Source organism: Diadema antillarum, unplaced genomic scaffold (genome assembly GCF_040938485.1).
Source record: "Diadema antillarum isolate AM-2024a unplaced genomic scaffold, OU_Dant_1.0 seq00000382_RagTag, whole genome shotgun sequence".
NCBI lineage: Eukaryota > Metazoa > Echinodermata > Echinoidea > Diadematoida > Diadematidae > Diadema > Diadema antillarum.
Window position 1 is genome coordinate 2,055,926 of NW_027271380.1, and position 13,942 is coordinate 2,069,867.

General features: G+C 38.5%; 1 protein-coding gene across 1 annotated transcript in view; it reads left to right on the forward strand.

Annotated features, from left to right (window-relative positions):
- Positions 1-13,942, forward strand: part of LOC139731670 (GATOR2 complex protein WDR59-like) — a 61,197-nt gene that overhangs the window by 41,182 nt on the left and 6,073 nt on the right. Inside the window, exons 15-19 of the mRNA XM_071642559.1 lie at positions 1,066-1,207; positions 3,277-3,346; positions 7,679-7,787; positions 9,173-9,324; positions 13,039-13,120. Coding sequence (XP_071498660.1) covers positions 1,066-1,207; positions 3,277-3,346; positions 7,679-7,787; positions 9,173-9,324; positions 13,039-13,120 — 555 coding nt within the window. The remainder of the gene's footprint in view (positions 1-1,065; positions 1,208-3,276; positions 3,347-7,678; positions 7,788-9,172; positions 9,325-13,038; positions 13,121-13,942) is intronic.

Consider the following 13,942-nt stretch of genomic DNA (forward strand, 5'->3'; position numbering starts at 1 on the left):
GATTTTGCTACTACACGCATTTACCATAGACACCTGCCCGAGTATACTCGGGACTCGTCCTCAACAGGTTAAAGAGATATGTTTTCAAAAGACTTTTAAAATTACCTAATGTATCAGCCTGCTTGAGATGAAGGTGTTTGTTCCATAACTGTGTCAATGTTAATGCGTTTAAAAGGGAATGGCTGATCTTTGTATTTCCCTTTGTATTTATCAAAGCACCTGGTTAGCCATCCAAAGGGGTGTATGTGACATGCTCATAAGAAGGGGCCAATCCTTAGTCAAATGCCAAAGTACTCCATAAAAGTATCATCAATTTTGAGACGAATGCAGGGACCACCAGTCAAGTTATACAGGGTGTGACCATATGCAGTGTCTTTAACCCAATTGAGGACGGTTTAATTTTACTACAACACACATTTCTCATACACGCTTGCCCGAGTATACTCGGGACTCATCCTCAACAGGTTAAAATACTATTTATTTTACAAAAGGGGTGGGTATTAGCCAGATAAAGCAAGTTGTTGCTGTTGACAAGTATCGTATATACACATAGATTTGACTGGGTAAAACAAGATTGATATACCACCATGCACAGACATGTGTGCAAACTGTTGCATGCTGCACTCTTTTACTGCAATGCTACAAATGTTTGCAATCAAACCACCTTACAAACAGTCTTACCAATGGATAGGTCATCAAGCACGTTGTACTAATGTCATTAACTATCGTCATGCAGAAAGAAAAAAAAAACTAGGAAGAAAACCCCCCACTACCCAAATTATGCAGTTGAATGCTTGTGATTTGAAGCGAGAAAAGAATACTGTAGTCCTCAAATATTAGCTGTAGAAAATCATTGAAGCATGTAGTTACATTGGGATTGATGTTGCATGTGGTATGTTGGCTGTGGGACAAAGGTGTCACTATTGAGGCACACATACAATAAACTGCCCTACAAGCTCTTATTCATGTTCGTATTTCTATTGAGTACTACGTGTACACAAGCTATAGAAGACATGATTGCATTCTTTCGATTCAATTCTGCACTACTGAATCCCTCGCTGACAGAACATACCCAACAAGACCATGAACGGATCGACGTCCAGACAGTCCAGCGTGTCGGGAAGTCCGGGGGCTGCGTCCTATGGGTCAGCATCCGACAAACATATCCCATTTCCTCGCACCTCGGGGGCCAGATTCTGCAGCACAGGTATGTGCATTGTTGGCCTGAAGGACTGCCAGTAAAGATTATAATCTTTGTAAATTTATCCATTTGCTCAGCTGAGCCAAAGGCTCAAGTGAGCTTGTGTGATCATTCATCATCCAGAGTCTGTTGCGCGCTGTGCATCATCTTTAAACTGTTTACATTTTCAGCTTCTTCTTGATAACTCCTGGACTGATTTTCACCAAACTTGGCAGTTAGCATCCCTGGGCTAATAGGATCTTAATTATACCCCCGCCAAACGAAGTTTGAAGGGGGTATATAGGAATCAGCGGACGGGCGGTCGGTCGGGCGGTCGGGCGGTCGGTCCGTTGCAAATCTTGCGTCGCGAACTACTTCCTCAGTTTTCAACCGATTCCCATAAAGCTTGGCACAGATGTGTGCCTTGGGTTGTAGATGTGCAAGACGTATTTTTTGACAGTACCCAAAAGTACGTTGCCATGGTAACGGCATATTATGGGCAAAAATGGGTACAAATCTTGTGTCGCGAACTACTTCCTCAGTTTTCAACTGATTCCCATAAAACTTGGCACAGATGTGTGCCTTGGGTTGTAGATGTGCAAGACGTATTTTTTGACAGTACCCAAAAGTACGTTGCCATGGTAACGGCATATTATGGGCAAAAATGGGTACAAATCTTGCGTCGCGAACTCCTCCCACAGTTTTTGATCAATTTTTATGAAATTAGGTACAGATGTTCATCTGAATATATTAATGTGCAAGACACATATTTCCGCAGTGGCAAAAAGTGTGTTGCCATGGTAACGGCATGTTATTGGTAAAATATAGGGCAAAATGCTTCATGGCAAAACTGCTTCATCAGTGTTCTTCCAATTCTCGTGGAATTCATATTGAATGTTTGTCTTAGGATATAGGTCAGCATGACACATTTCTTGACAGTGACAAATAGTATGTTGCCATGGTAACAGCTCACATATTATGAGCCAAAATGATGGAAAATTTTGTGTTGCAAACTACTTCCTCAGTTTTTGCCCAATTTCCATGAAACTTGGTACAGATGTGTGCCTTTGGTTGTAGATGTGCAAGACGCATTTTTCGACAGTACCCGAAAGTATGTTGCCATGGTAACGGCATATTAATGGCAGAAGATCAAGGAAAGATCTTGCGGATTTAACTACTTCCTCAGTTTTTTGACCAAAGCTTATCAAATGTTGTTTTGACCAAAGCTTATGAAATGTTGTTTGGCGGGGGTATAACCAGTCGCTGTAGCGACATTTTTTGTTTAAGCTCCCCAAAAAGGAATTTGTAAAAATCTTCTTCTCTAGAACCAGAAATCATAGAGCTCAGTTTGTGTTGTGAGTAAGAACATTATTCACTGTAGTTTCAAATTTGTTCATAGATGATGTTGGGGTGTTCCCGTCTTGGCTCAGGGGCCCAATTTTTTATTTTCTTATCTTCTTCTTGAAAATACACAGTCAATTTATCACCAAACTTGGCAGATATTATTGTTAGGAATGTAAAATATATGTTTGTATAAATGGACTCTGAACCTCTGTGGAGGTCCCCCGAAGCATCCCGAGTTTGTTGTGTTCTTCTATGGTAAGAGTCTGCAAGAATGCTTTGAAGGTGAGCTTTTGATACTCAGTTGAGCGTGAGAACACCCCCCCCCCTTCCTATTGTTTTTATGCATGATAAGTCACAAAAATTCCTGCTTGTGAAATGTCACCGATTAATGCTGTTTCAACATGAACTCATATGTGTTTTGCACATGGATGTAATGATAATATTATTAAAATCTTGCATAGGAAAAACAATCACCAGATAAGACAAAACAGTGAAGACATGAATGCAGGCCAGATCATTTGAAATGAAATCTTTATTTTATCGCAAATTTGACTTCTGAACCACGAGCTTTAAAACGCATTTCATAGTCTTCAAGGATCTTGGATAAATGCGCGGGAATAACACTGTATAGCACCATTTCATTTTGATAGATCTGGTTTGTATATCTGTAGAGTGTTAGGAATTGAACATTGTTGATATGGAAACATTCCAAATCAGATATATCTGACTTGCTGTGACTTTTGAACTTACAGACAAGTTGGTGATGTTTACGAGGCCTGGCAACATGAAGAAATCCAGCGCTGCATTCCAGCAAACCCCAAAGTAAGCAAAAAAAGACAAAAACAGGCACAATTCAAATGAGTTTGTTTGTGTTTAGGTTTGTACGTCTGTGTGTCTCTGAATGTGAATGCATGCCGCATTTCATTGTAAACACAGCTTTGTTGGTGATCAGCACCTGCGCTCACATTGCTTCTTTCAAGGTATCTGCACAAGTGTCTTTCAAATAACTGGCAATGAATAGAAATTCTGTTAATCCTCCTAATACCCAATGTGTCATGATTTCCTACCGTGGGAAACTTCTGTACTGTGATGCGTGAGTTGGTTTGTTCAATTCAGTCTGCTGCCAGGCTACAGAGGGAATTCATCAGCTATCAATAAAGGAGCTTGGCAAGATACAGTTGAGCACATTTCAGGGTGAAGGAATATTTAAACAGAATTATCTTGAAAATGATCTTGCACACTGTGCGTTCAGGATATTTCTTTCTTTCTTTCTCTCTCTCTCTCTTTCATGTTTTCTTTACAGGTTGTTAGTTTTGTACATTAAAATGTTTGCTGCCACCAGAGTTCCTGCTTCTTGACTTGGTATTAGCGAGCTTTAGATCTCCGACGCAAACACTAAGATGGCACTTACCAGGCAAAAAATGGTGTTCTACCTATGAGCGACACAGCTGTTTCCATAGTCCAACCAGGGAGGCTGTGTCGTCTTAGCTTTTGCGTCGCAGATCTACAGCTTGCTATTGAAAAATGTGTGAGGATGAAACAGTGGTGTAGAATAATCAGCTTAATAACTTGACTTTAATCAGTTGCTGCTAGGTGAGGCAAGCTTAGAGCATGTATTGAGCAGGCTATATGATTTAATGCCAATAAAAGTTGAATGATAATTGATAGTGATAATAATGTTTATAGTAATAATACGAATACTGTATACGCTATATATTTCGCGAGGGTTTTATTTTCGCGAATTTCGCGAGTCGGGAGCTATTCGCGAAATTAGCAACACGCAAAAATATCACCTTCCAAAATGAATCCCTTGCCTTGATGATACGAACATTTCAGTACTAGTATACCATGTCATGGCTTACCGAACAGACCATACTGGCTAAGCTTGTTTACGTACATACGTCCACGTCTACTTACGAATACTGTAGAGAGCCAATCCATTATCGCAAGGGGACCACTCGTCAGAAATCTAGCGCAATGGACTTAACCACTTCAAAAATTAATGTTGAATTCTAACTTACTAATAAAGTAATAGTGATACAAGTTGGCAGAGTTTGGTAAGTTTTTTTTCATGCAGTGTACAACTAGTATCATTCTTATTTGCTAGTTAGTTGAAAATTCACACTTTCCTTGCCACTTCATATTTTCAATCGTGAATTTAACCACTCGCGAAAATGTGTGAGAGCGGCAATTCGCGAAAATTTATGTACGCGAAAATTATAGCGTATACAGTAATAATCACCAATATTCATATATTGCCTTTTCTCTACAGACTCACAGGCTTCAACAATTTCAGCAAAATAAAACAATATTTACAGAAAACAAAACAAAAGAGATAAAGAACAAAACAAATAAAACAAAACAAAACAAACAAACAATGGTTTTAACCAGATGGTTATCAGTTAAATAAGCCAGAGCCATAAGAATACATATACACCAGCAAACAGGTCTCTGTGTGTTGAGTTAAATGATGCCTATCCTTGTGGGCTAGACATTCCAACTTGTTTACCCATTTGTGTAAATTTCTATATGAACCTACTACATTAGCCGGGTTCACACGTACAAATTAGCGGGATGACGATCGCGATGCTCATCCCGAGTTTTTTGGCGAGCGTCCACACGTACCAAATTAGCGGGATGGCGATCGCGATCGGTATCCCGCTAATTTGGCGAGCGTCCACACGTACCAAATTATCCCGCTAATTGCCGATAGAGACAACAACAAAGCCTGCAAACTGGGTCACACAGCGCCCTTCTCTATCACTGCTTGCGCGCACTTACCTTTGTCCATTGTCTTTTACGCGTCAGTGGTGTGGTTCGCGCGCTGTTGTTGTTGTGCTCCAAAGAGGTGAAGGACCTCTTCGCAGAGGCCTCGCTGTTGTGATGTGTGCATTGCATGATGGGATGTAAAAACTCGAGATTGTAATCCCGACCGTTCACATGTACCAGCGCGGGGCCAATTATCCCGCTAATTGGCAAACCAGCGCAAGATTTCTTGGGATTAGCATCGCGATGCTTATCCCGCTAATTTTCGGGTTTTTTCTGTCCACACGTGCAAAAAACTCGGGATGACGATCGCGATGCAAATCTCGAGATTTGTATCCCGCTAATTGGTGTACGTGTATCTGTTATTGTGCCAGTCAGACATGACATAAAGCAGGTGGGGAGCAAATACCATTCCATCAAATCATTGGTCTGATAATGGGGATGTGCTAGTAACAGGTGTTTTGGTATCAATTATTGATGTTATCTCCCAGTACCAAAGTCAAACATCACTTGTTTTTAAGATGTCAGTTTGTTGGTAAACAATCATGTTTGGCCTCCTCCCATCAGAAACATGAAATAAACATGAAACAGGTGAGCAGGAAATACCACTCCACCTAATCATTTGGGGTGTGGTAATAACAGGTGTTTAGATATTGATTATTGATATGCTCCTCCCTCTGCCTCTGTACCACAATGTAAATTTTCTTATAAACAATCACATTGTTTGGCTCCCTAACTTCTGAAATGTGAAATAAACATCAAACAGGTGAGCTGGAAATACTTCTCCACCCAATCATTATTTAGGTTGTGCTAGTAACAGGTGTTTCAGTATTGATTATTGATTTTAACCTCCCTCTCCCCCAGAGCTACAGTGAAATATCACTTGTTTTTAAGATGTCAGCTTTCTAGTAAACAATCTTGTTTGGCCCCCTATGCAAGCATGAAATTAACATCAAACAGGTGAGCAGGAAATACCGCTCCACCCAATCATTGGTCTAATGATAATGGCCATAGTCACATTATCTTTGATGATACCTACTATCAGTGCTAAGCAATCGATGCTCGATCATGGCATCATAGTTTATGCTTGGTGCACTCTAAATTATTTCCCATAAATGAACATCTGCATGTAAATGCTCAGTAGTCATGAAATAAAGGTCATTGCATGTGGCACACTCCACTTTCAAATTTTGACATCAAGTGCAACTTGTTTTACAAGTCCTAGCATTGATGATAGAGCACTGTATGAAAGTAACTGATAGTTAAGGAGCTATTTACCTATATCATCGTCAGTGGTGTGACAGTGTGAACATGACTTTTTTGTCTCTCCATACATGTATCACATTCAAGTATCATTTGCTCTTAGAATGCTGGTTTGGAGTAAACAAGTTGTTTGGCCCATCAAATCCTTGTATGCTGAGATTCATTTTTTTTATTGCTATTTTTGTAAAGCTTCCTCTTGCACTCAGAAACCAGACAATATCAGTCAATATAAAACAAGCAGTTTTTACATTTCAAGATGTATATATTTTTCTTGTTCATGGTTAATGGTGGTGTGCTGCTGTGTTGTAATGTCCTCGCTTATATGTTATCAAATGGCTCTCCCTCAAGTGAAAAATAAAAAATGAAGGAAAACAAGAACTCCGAAATGTGATTAAGCCTTTGTGTGCCTATGCATTTTAACTTTACTTATCGAGCTCTGTCATCAGCATTCATTACAGAGCTACCAAGTCTCACGCAGAATGCGTGAGACTCAAGCATTTAGGGTCCATCTCTCGCGCACGGCACCCATTTTTCTCACTCATCGGGAGCATAGCTTAAAGTGAGAGTTGCAATTGAAAGCATATTTCCCTTTTGTCATTCAAAATAAGTAAAAAATAGCCCTTAAATATGCACCAGATCGCACCATTAAGAGCTAAACATTGAAAAAGCTTCCTACCATGGGAGGGCGGACACTCCTCTCCCATACCCTTCCCTCGCTCAGTCGCTTTGGTCCCTCGCTCACATACATGCGGGCACGCCGAGATGCCAAGTCATGAAAATCTCACTCTCAAAATTTTTTTGAACTTGGCATCTATGCATCAATCCATCCAAACTTTACCTTGTTGTAAAGTCAGCCACCCCACTTAGGATTTTAGCAATGTGCCTCCATCTTATGGAAAGGCCAAGGTGACACAATGGGGATTAGGGGGATTAGATAATCTCTATTCTTCAACAGTATGTTTTCAGACATCTGTGCCAATCGGTGGCCAAAGCAGATGAAGGGTTAACCTTTGCATCAAGAGCCAGTGAAATCATAGAGTGGATGTCTGAGTCTTGAGTGAATGTTTTGGTGGTGGTGGTATCCTTACTTGGTCTAATGATGAAACCTGTGATTGATTCTTGCAGGGCATTGTCAGCTTTGAGTCAGTACAGAGGTCTTCAGGTAATGCCAAGCTCAAGGAGTCAGAATCCTGAAGCCATTTCTATCGCTCGCTTCTATCGTGAGAGAGAAAACGTGAGTCGCAGAAATTTTGCCTCATTTTTCTTATCTTTAGTATTGTCTGCAAGGACTAGCACATTTCAAGTACCGGTAACTGACTTTAATTTCATTTGATTTTTATCTAAATGAAGGATGGGCATCTTATTTTTCTGTGTTTGGTGATTTTGTAGGGTTTCTAGGCAGTAAATGTCACTTGATCGGTTCTTTGAGCTAGCAGTTACGCTTGATCTGGAGACAACAGATAACGAAGAAATACTACCTTTAGAGTTATGCCTTTCATAAGAATCTATTCATTGTATGGCCAGGTTGTTCCACATACCTGAAAAAAAAACAACAACTTATAAATATCACATTCGGCCATAGATCATGGTTGATCCAAACAGTAAGTTGTGAATATATACAATATACTTTTTTCATCAAAATGAGAAAATAATGGTTTTAAAATTGAAAATGTTGTTTTCTGTAAAATTTCATTTAAGCGCGAAAATATGTTTGTTCATTGTTTCTTCTTTTTTTTCCAGCTAAAGAGGGTGGAAGCAGTACTTTAATTATTTTCCTTATTGAAATCAACATCCATTCACAGATGACAAAACATGTCTGTACAACATCAAAAAATAAGAGATTCATGCTACCAAAGTTGGCAAAATTTTAAGACAGGATTTTCGCATTGTCAGCATTTGTGCATTAAAAAAAAGAAGAATAAAAGCCTGTTGCAGTGAAAGTTTGATCTAGCAATTATGATTTGTACTCAACCTACAATGTATCTTCAATTTGAAACATTCTTTGTTTCTAATATCGGGTCTAGGGATTTCCCCAGATTTTGTTTTTCAAAGAAATCAAGCATCTATTGGTTAAAATATCATGCTATGACGCACTGATTGCATAGTCTAAACTCCCAAACATCTTCCAGGTTGGAGAATAAGTGTCATCCTCACCAGTGCCTGGAGATTTTTTTTTTTTATAAACATTATCCACCTTTTTGTTTCTTTTTGGTTAGTAAGAGCAGAAATATAATTGTAAATGTGATAAAGCTATCAGTGATGGGAATATAGACTCCGAATGATTAGAAGCCTTCTAATAGCTAATATATATGAAGAGTTTTATTGCAAAACGACTACACTCCATTACTGTCAACTTGCGATATTTGCGATTAAAGCTGCTGAAAAACAAAGAAAATAATAAAATTATGGAAATATTGAATTTTTTTTTATTATGACTTCAAGGATATTCCTCGTAATGTAACAAGTGAGATATCACTGGAAATGTTTTATTTTGCTCTATCTGGTGATGGACTCATTCTAAAGTGTTTTTAAAGTGTTTTAAAATGGTGCTTAACCCATTTTCTGATCAAACTCTTCATATGTACACGTTGTATCACACATATGAAATCCATTTTGCAGAAACAACGCCGTGGGGGCAAGCATCGGCGGAAGAATTCAGATGTGACACAGATCTCCCAGTCCCAGTCCCAGTCTCCTGTGTCGGGCATTGTTGTGATCTATGACACCTCATGCCTACTTCCCATCCACCAGAAATTGGCCGAAACATACGTGTGCGTATCCATCTCCCTCCAAGCAGCCGGTAACACGGGCTCAATTTTCTGAAGCTTTAACCCAATTCCTTTTTACATGAAAGCAAGAAAGTATTTGGAAAATTTGATCTGTTGCCCATGTGATGAAGATTTGCCTAAAATGTACATATATGCATCAGAAACTGTGTGAAATATCATTATAAACACAAACAAAGGAAAACTGACCAGAAATGAATATAAGTTATCAGTGAAAAATCGAGCAAAGAAAATAGGATTCCATTGATGGAATCCCATTTTCTTTGCTCAATTTTCCACTAATAAATATCTTTATAATAACAGGATTTCAGTTGGATAACAATGGAAATGTGAAATATCAGCCCAAAAGGTTTGCCAAAAGTATGCAATCTCAGAGCTTACCCCATTTTGGTTGCTACATAATTATTTTTTTTTTGTAAATAATCGATTATCTGTAATTGACTAATTGAGCTACAGTGATATCCATCAATCTTCCATGCTACACATGCAGTTTGTTGGACAACACGATTGCAAGGGCATGATCAATCATCACATTATGTACGTTCTATCTGCCCATAATGCTGAATACGGGGTTCATGAGGAGGGCTCTTATTTAATAAAAGATGTGTACTATGATTGAAAATTTTCTACACTTTTGATCACAAAACACTCCAAAACAGCTCATCATCCTGGCAAATTGCGTCGGCCCAATAAGTTTCTTGATAGACCCTTGTGATGTAGCATATTGGAGGTAAATTCCATGTGGTGGTAGATGAAATTTGAGCCCTTCCAAGAACTATGTTTTAGCTTTAAAGCACTTTAAGTAAAATTCACCAAGCACACACATTATTGTATATTTCTGTTTGCAAACATTGAATTTCAGAAAACCAATATGGCATATTTTACACATGAGTTGCAAGTCACATGCATTTAAGGCTCAACAGACGATGCTTGCTTATCATGTGACAAATAGAGAAGCATTCTGAGAGCGCAGACCTCTGCCAAGCAGCTCATTTCCACCACTGATCATGTTCTTCCATAGAGATATCAGTGATTTCTACCCATTTCCCAATCTAGAAGCCTTTTGTTCTGTCATCAACTTCCAGCTGCGCAATGCGCTTTGCCCTAGCAGAAACTACAGCATGCACTTCAGTGCGCGTATGTAAACCTCAAAAACTGCACAGCTTGAACTCCCAAGTTTTATTGACCCTACCTGCCAAAATATCATAAATCCATCATAAAATCAATTAAATATCCAGATCACTACCAAAATTTAATCATCTGTTCCTTGTGTCATTCTGAACCTTTCCTGTAAGTTTCATCCGAAATCTGTTCACATATTTTTGAGCTGTTTTGCACACAGACAAACAAAGCAACAAACAAACCAATGCCACTGAAAACATAGCCTCCTCCCTTTTTGGAGGTAATAAATGTAGGAAACAAACATTCTTTTCATTAATTCAATATTGAGACAACAGGAAGATGCTTGAAGTAATGTAGTGCAGGGCTGCATTGGCCCATCTTAGTCATGTGACTGATGTCATTGAAGGTCATGTGACCATCGTGGTACACATGTATGTCAGGTCACATGGCTGTGATGTTGTTTGGGTCATTTCCCTGTGAAATAAGTTGAGTAAAGCTCACGACTCACGACTATACGACCTTAAGACCATAAGACCAGGTCGTACGACTTGGCAACGCCCACTATACGACCTGACCTTACAACTAGTCTTACAGCTGTCCTGGCTTTAGTGAGTTACCAATGAGTATAGAAGCGCATGCAGTGCGCATTGTGTACGCTTCTATACTCTTTGCATAATACTGTATCGTGATTGGCTGAAAGTCCACGACCAGTCGTGGAAATTGAACATGTCAAATCTCTATGACTGGCACTAAGACCCAGTCATACGACTGGAAACTGGCGGGACTGGTGACGTCATACTTCCGGTCTTAAGATCCTACGACTGGTCGGATCGTACGGTGTGCGGCGGGCTCAAAACTCTTTGTTTTGCATTTTCTCTTAAGTAAACCTTATATCTGGCATGTTTTCGTGGATTAGGTTGCTATTTGTAGATTGCTGTGACACACAATAATACTGTAGTTGAAGATGTACGAAATATCAAGGACATTTAAGGAGTAAAATGCTTTTGCAGAGAAATGTCAAATGTGAAATGACTGACTGAAATAAAAAAGATGGATTTTGAGGATTAAAATTCAAAGTGCAAACCAATTACAGAATGTCAAACTTTATTGTGACATTACAGTCATTCAAACTCTTAATTTCAGCACTCAAATTCCTTTCTTTATTATTTAAAGTCATAGATATCCTAGTTGTGCTTGACTTTTGAGCCATTCCACAAATAGTGTTCTGGTGTGGCCTTTTCCTTGTCATTAGCTGCAGATGAGACAGTAGCTGTACCTATTTTGCGCAGTGATCTTTTCTCAAGGAGCATAATGTCACACAGTGAACTAATATAGCATATTCTACTTTGTAGGATTATTTCAGAAAGTGTAACAAATAGCATGTTCTAGTTCAAAACTGTGCATCACACAGTTTGAATATAGAGTGACTGTGTTCTATTTTAAAGTGCATGTTTTTATGTAACACAGTTTAAAAATAAAGTGTGTTCTATATCAGAGTATTATATCCCAAAGTGTACTAATATAGCATAATATTCTATTTCAGAGCAAATAACATCACAAAGTGTACTAGTAGTGTGCTCTATTTCAAAGCATTATATCACATACTGTAGTAGTTAAACAATATTGTGTGCTCTATTTCAAAGTATTCTTCTGTCCTTTGACAAAATGAAGCAACTCTGTGGAATGAGTGTCTTAATAGTAAATGAAGAAAAATGTCATTGTTTGATGGGGAAATCTGTGCATTTGCTTCCTTTTGATATGTCTATATTTTGAATATTAGGGGTCATGTGACCTCAATTTTTTAACCACCATGTACAGCTTACAAAAAATACCCCAAATCAAGAAAAAAATAGATCGATTTTGACAGAATTCAGAGTTGTTTCTTTTTGTCAGGGGATGGCAGTATTATACCACATTAGTTCCATACAAAGCATATCACACAATGTAACAACATGGTTTGTTCTATCTCAAAGCACTCTGAGGGTGTTAATACACACACACACACACACAAATTATACCAAAATGGTATGGCGATACAATGAGGATATCTGTCTGAACGCTGACTATTGAAATGAAACGTCATATAACAAAACAAGGGGAAGAGCATCATATTGAACAAGAACTTGATGATGAATCACCTTTCTGTGTGTCTGCACATATGGCGACCATAGAACAGTATAACTGGGCAGGGCTTAACGTGAGCGGGTGCTATAAGTGACCTTGCCTCTCATTTCCATAGGGGCTAGTGGTGACCATAACAACATGGGCAGTGGAAAAGTAGTCATCTATACGATATTTTTTCCAATTGATCAAGATATGAATGCGTCTGAATGGTCCATCCATATAGGACACATGATGAAAATTTTATATGATATTTCTGTGTCAAGTTTTAGTATGAATGTTTTGTGTCTGTACAGAGGAAAGTCACACAATGTAACAATTATATGGTGTGTTTTTACTCAAAGCATTCTGTCACAAAGTGTAACAGTATGATGTGTTGTATTTCAAATCTTATGTGCTCCAAGTACGTACAATAGTGTACATGTATGTTACAGTTATACCTTTCTTCCTTGTCAGTTTGATCCCAGATGATGTACCCAGGATGTGTTCAATGAATGCCAGTGCTGCAGCTACTGTGGGTAGAAAAGACCTTGTTCAGGTAATCATTGTGCCTTTGTACTCTCTTGCTGGTCTAGAAAAGGGTGCTCTGTAACTTTCCTGATCTATCTTTCCCTACCTTGTTTTTAAACAGGATAGCCCTTTCAATGATAACACTGCTCTACCTATGGGATTCATCAGAGAGAGACATAACTTATACAGACCTGTAAAATAGTTTGGTTTTTTTATTCTAGTATGGCTGCATCCAGTAATGACAGCGGTGAAATGGCTGACAACAATCCCTGTTTATGTGGAAGAATCGTTGAAATTAAACAAAGGAACTGACAACTAAAAAACATCAAAAAAAAAAAAAAAGAAACCTTCTGACCAGTACGGACTTTTTGTGACTGAAAATTTTTGTAAAGAAATAAAGGAAGATTATGATGAGGATCTGGATAACAAAGTCCTCGACCTCCTTTTCTTACAGTGGAGCTTGGAATAAAAATGGTGTATACTACAGCAAAATAATCAATACAAGTTCGGCAATATAAGCCTACAAAGTCATTTGAGATGCTCGTGAGGGATATAAAACAAATATACGATACATGTATCTTGTTTTGCTCTTGCAAACTATGACCATTCAGAGGCATGAATAGTAATTTTATTTTATGTAATTTCACATCTCATTGACTATAATCTCAGCAAGCCTCGGGGTGTAGTAAATTTGATATAAGTTTGCCCCTCAGGAAAGTTTCTATTTTAGGCCTCTTTAATCACTCAAAGTTTTCGTTATATCCTTCACAAATCATTTCTTGCCCTGTGATTGGTCGAGAGCATTGAAGCAACAAAACATTTCTACCATGAAAATCCTTGTCCTTTCAGT